This window comes from Arachis ipaensis, chromosome B9 (genome assembly GCF_059453495.1).
Source record: "Arachis ipaensis isolate K30076 ecotype BB chromosome B9, ASM5945349v1, whole genome shotgun sequence".
Classification (NCBI taxonomy): Eukaryota; Viridiplantae; Streptophyta; class Magnoliopsida; order Fabales; family Fabaceae; genus Arachis; species Arachis ipaensis.
The window spans coordinates 39,988,556-39,993,602 of record NC_142444.1 but is presented as its reverse complement, the minus strand read 5'-3'; the positions used below and the strand labels follow the sequence as shown (position 1 = coordinate 39,993,602).

Below are 5,047 nucleotides of genomic sequence, written 5' to 3'. Positions count from 1 at the left end.
CCCAAATCATACAAACATTCACAAATTCATGATCCACAAGCATTTCAACTTACTTAACTCAGAAAAATCAAACCAAACCTAAGCTAATCATCATATCACAAGAAAGCAACTAATTCAAAAAGCTATAAATAAAAGACAAAGTTGGAACAATGTTACCATGGTGGGGTGTCTCCCACCATGCACTTTGGTTTAAAGTCCTAAGTTAGACTTTGCATGGCTTCATTGATCACTTTGAGACCTCTCCAAGGAGGAAAATCTCCAACTCCTTGGCATTCTTTGGTTGAGTATGATCCATTGAATTAGACTTCTTGGCAACATTCTCTTCTTCTTGTTCCTTGCCAATCTCAATCACTTGATCTTCAATTATATCGCACCCAAAGATGGAGTAGGCTTCGAGAATGGGTTTCTTGGATTCCTCCAAAGTGAACTTTACTTCCTTGCCATCGGCCTCAAAAGAATAGACTCCTGAATGTGCATCCAGCTTGAACCGGGATGTCTTCAAAAACGACCTTCCAAGTAGAATGGATGATGGCTTGTCTGAGTCAATGGGAGGGGTCTCCAAGATGTGAAAATCTACCGGGAAGAGTAAACCTTGGATGTCAACTAGGATATTTTCTACAATCCCCACAACTGATACAATGCTCTTATCGGCCAACACAAATCTCGCCCCTGACCTCTTTAGGGGTGACAAGTTCAATCTCTCATAAATGGGGAGTGCTATAATGCTTACGCACGCCCCCAGGTCACAAATACAGTCCATGAATTTTATCCCACCAATCAAACAAATAACCAAACATGGACCGGGATCATTGCATTTTTCAGGAATCAGAGAAGAGATAGAATCATCTACCGGCCTTTTGTTGAGTTTGCCAATCTTGTCCTTATGCATGTAAACATCTTTGAGGAACTTGGCATACTTGGGCACTTGTTGAATGGCTTGAAAGAGAGGGATGGTGACTACAACATTCTTAAAAATTTCCACCATGTTGGGGTCAAGTTCTTCTTGCTTCTTAGCCTTATTAGCCAAAGTTGGAAATGGAATTGGCATAGGCTCTTAAAGCGGATTTCTCCTCTTTGGCTCCTTGGCCTTGAGTGGTTCCTCCTCACCTTTAGCAACATTTTTCTCCTCATCCTTCATCACTTCTACATCATCTCCCACATCTTCATTGTGGTTGAAATTGTTGTGGTTGTTGGTATTGTGGTTGACCTTGGGTAGGTTGCTGGTAGTAGGCTTGCGCGTTTATGGTTGAGCTTGAGGGGCTTGGTTTCACCTTTGATTCAAATTATCCCTCCATCCTTGGTTTTGATTTCCTTCATGTTGAGGAGTTCCTTGATTATAGTTGGACCTTTGTGGGTATGGATTGGCTACTGCTAATGTAGTGTCCTCTTGGAGTTGAGGGAACTCATCAGTGTAATGGTTGTTACAAGCACAAATACCGCATGATCTTGGTGGTCCTTCCATTCTTGGAGGTTGAGGTGGAGGAGATAGCAAAACTTGAGGAATTTGTTGCCCTTGGGTAATTTGTCTCAATAAAATTGTCATCTCACCAAGGGTCTTAGTCAAAATGGCATCTCCGGAAGGAGAAACTTCACTTAAAGCTTTTGGTTGTGGATTTCTCACCCTTGAGTGTTGAGTAGATCCGCCAAATCCGCTATGATCTCCTAAGCTTCCGCGACAGTCTTGTTTTTGGTGAGGGATCCTCCACTAGAAGCATCTAGAAGAAGCTTATCTTTGGGGTTCATCCCTTGACAAAAATAGCAAATAAGCACCAACTCGTCAATACGGTGGTGAGGGCAAGCTTCCAACAACTTCTTGAATCTCTCCTAGTACTCATAAAGAGTCTCCCCATCTCTTTGCACAATGCAAGAGATTTTCTTTCGCAGCTTATCTGTCTTCTGATGGGTAAAAATTTTCCAGAAACTCCTTACGCAGCAAGTCCCAATCAGAAATCACCTCTCTCGGTTGAGTATAGAACCATTCTTTCACTTTTTCCTCCAAAGAGAACGGGAAAGTGAATACCAAAGCAGCCACTTTATCCGCACCATGTCTTCTCGCAGTGGAACATGCAACTTGAAAGTCGTTAAGATGCTTAAGAGGGTCTTCTCTGGGCAATCCACTGTCTTTGGGGAGCAAGTTTATCATGCCGTTCTTGAGCTCAAAATTTGGATCCAAAGCCGGATACCGGATTTGTATTGGTTGCAAGTTAATATCAGGAGCTCTGACTTCCCTTAAGGTGATTCTACGAGGTGGATCCGCCATGGTATTGTCACCTGAGTCACTCAAAGAGAATTCAGCACTCCCCGCAGATGAATATAAAGTTTTCTCGTTAATTGAAGAATGATGGTCACGGATTGATGGTGATAATGAATTGGTGTGCTCTTCAAGCAAGCCCGATTCACTATTCACAAATGCTAGCTGGCACCGAGCTTGCCTAATATGAGTTAAAGTTCTTTCTATTTCTGGACCAAAAGGGGTCAAGCTCGAGTCTGAAAGCGACCGTGTCATTCAACTGAGGAAGCAATAAAAGCATGCAATTATGAAAAGCAAAACAATAATAGACAAATACACAAAACCCAACTTAACAATCAACAATTACTGCAACTAGAACTAGCTAAGATAGAGATGCTATCTACAAATTAGTGCCAAGTAGCAAACAAAAACCAAGTATTCACACTATTCACATATTTACAACAACCAAAATTACAGAACTCATTGCACTTAAAGTGAAGTCCTCGGCAACGGCGCCAAAAACTTGACGGAGCGGTTAATGTCAGTTTAGGATTTCACAAAAATATAGAGTCTCGTTGCAAGCATAGCCTAAACCAATAATTACCTCTCACAATCAAAGTTTGAATTCAAAGAGATGTCACTATTAAAAACCAATTCAATTTCGGGAGTGTTTAATTCCTGGGTCGTCTCCCAAGGACACTTGAGACCAATGCGTGTACAATTTTGGTTGTGATGCTCATGGGGTTTTCAATGAAGAGATAAACATATAAAGCAATAAAAGAACATGCAAAATTGTGATAAATAAACTAATAAAGGAATTAACAAACTAACTATGAAATATAGACAAGTAAGGTATAAAGGAATCAATGTAAATGTGTATGAAGGATTTAAAGCATAAAAGGTGTCTTGGCTTGGGATGAGCTAAGGGTCCTTTCCTTGTTGGAACCACAACTATGACAATTAGAATGGATTAATCTCACTTGATTAACCCTCACATCGGAGAGTAAGTTAAATGAGCATAAGTGTTCTTAACCCACAAATCCTAAATTGCTTGCTAATTACCGTAGTAACAAATTAGCGTTAGTGGGAACAAGAACAATTAACAATCCAAGAATTGACACAAAATATTGGACATTCCAACTCTAGGAACCCAATTGCTCATTTTTCCCAAGCCAAGAGATAGAAAACTAGCCCAAAATCATAATTGACATTTTGTCAAACACTTGGCGGGCAAAAACACCAAACATGGGAAAAATGAGAAAATGCTTGAAACTAAAAGCAACAGATGATCTCAATCAACAATAGCAACTCAAGAAAGCATATGACAATCATCAATTATCAAATTCATCAACAAGAAATTGAAATTGCAAAAGAAAAGTAGAATTGAACTATAACTTGAAATATAAGAAAGAGTAAAAACAATGTAGCTATAAAGAGTAGAAACAAAGAGATACTTATAATGGAAGCTAGCAAAATCCAAGATAAAAAATGGAAATGGCACTTGAATATAAAAACCCTAGTATAAACCCTAGTAGAGATGATGAAAACCTTAAAGAAAAACTATACTAATGCTCACTACTACTACTCCTAAGCTACCCTAATGATATCCTTTGGTATGGTCCTCATTCTCCCTTCATTATGAGCTAAATGGCTTCAGAAATGGGCCTCCGAACCACCGAAATCGCGAGTCACGTGCTATTTTAATGAAGGCATGTGCGGCCACCTGTGCATACGCAAAGACGTGTGCACACGCATACAACTCGATACAAGACCTTCTCAACTTCGAGTCCACTTGCAAGGTGTTTCTGGATGTCGGGCGGTCGGCCGTCATATACAAGCATGCCATGGTGTGGAACATACCGTTGGTTTCCTTTCTAAGGTACCGGGACTGGGCGGACAGAAGGTTCGTAGATTAGTGTGTCGATGCGGGGAATCTGAATGCAATTCTCTGGGACAGATTACATGAGTATTTCTTTATTGCCCGACGTCATGTCGGTATAGAACTACTTACCAGGGCTACATTAGAGGGCAGCGTGGAGGCCGGCTACATATGTTCCATGCTGCTACTGTGTAACCACCAAGACAGCGACGACGTGAGACGCGGCGTCGATCTATTTGAAGTTATCCTTACAACTAGGAATGTCCACAGGTGCAGGGAGATCTTCACGGACATCCTCGCAGAGCATTGGGTCGGTGTGACACATCCAAACCCTAGGTAACCCGTGACCTGTCGATCCCCTATGTGCCCTACACGAGGCATCATGGGTGATGCTCACGACGTCTCAGGCGTATCGTGTGTCCGGTGCCTGGCCGATCACGAGGTCTGCGAGTTCCTGGCTACGTTTCGACGATATTGAGCAGCGATAGGTACTCTTTTGACAAATTTCTTGTTTTTTTTTTCTCTTTTTTTAGGTTGACTCTCTTCTACTAGCATGAATGCTCCCAAAATAAACAAGTGTGATTTAAATAGAAGGAGCAATGTAGATTAATTCCCAGTGTCGTAAGTTAAATGTACTTTGCATCAAACGATTCATGCCATGGTGCTTTCCCGCCGATGCGGAATGTGTTCCAAATTGTTTCATAATTTTAAGCTAACCAGGACGTCCTCGATGTTTAATTTCTTCCATGAACACACATCAAAACAGTTCATTCACGACGCATATGCACCCTAAACTGAGAGCATCAACACACCAAGTAAAAGATCAAACACCAAATACATAAACACAAATACAAATAGCGAAGTTCCTTAAGGCAATGAAGGATAACGGACAACGAAAGAGAGTTCACGGGCATGCACGCCAAGTCAAACGCCTCTCG

General features: G+C 41.3%; 1 protein-coding gene and 1 non-coding gene across 2 annotated transcripts; one reads left to right on the top strand and one right to left on the bottom strand.

Moving 5' to 3' along the window:
* Positions 1-226: 226 nt before the first annotated feature.
* Positions 227-1,048, bottom strand: LOC148544396 (uncharacterized). Its single transcript, XM_088498933.1, has one exon. It carries the CDS (start codon positions 1,046-1,048, stop codon positions 227-229), a length of 822 nt encoding a protein of 273 aa, XP_088355059.1.
* Positions 1,049-1,780: 732 nt separating this feature from the next.
* LOC148544395 (small nucleolar RNA R71) lies at positions 1,781-1,887 on the top strand. Its single transcript, XR_015901589.1, has one exon. It is a non-coding gene; the product is annotated as a small nucleolar RNA R71 (small nucleolar RNA).
* Positions 1,888-5,047: the final 3,160 nt, after the last annotated feature.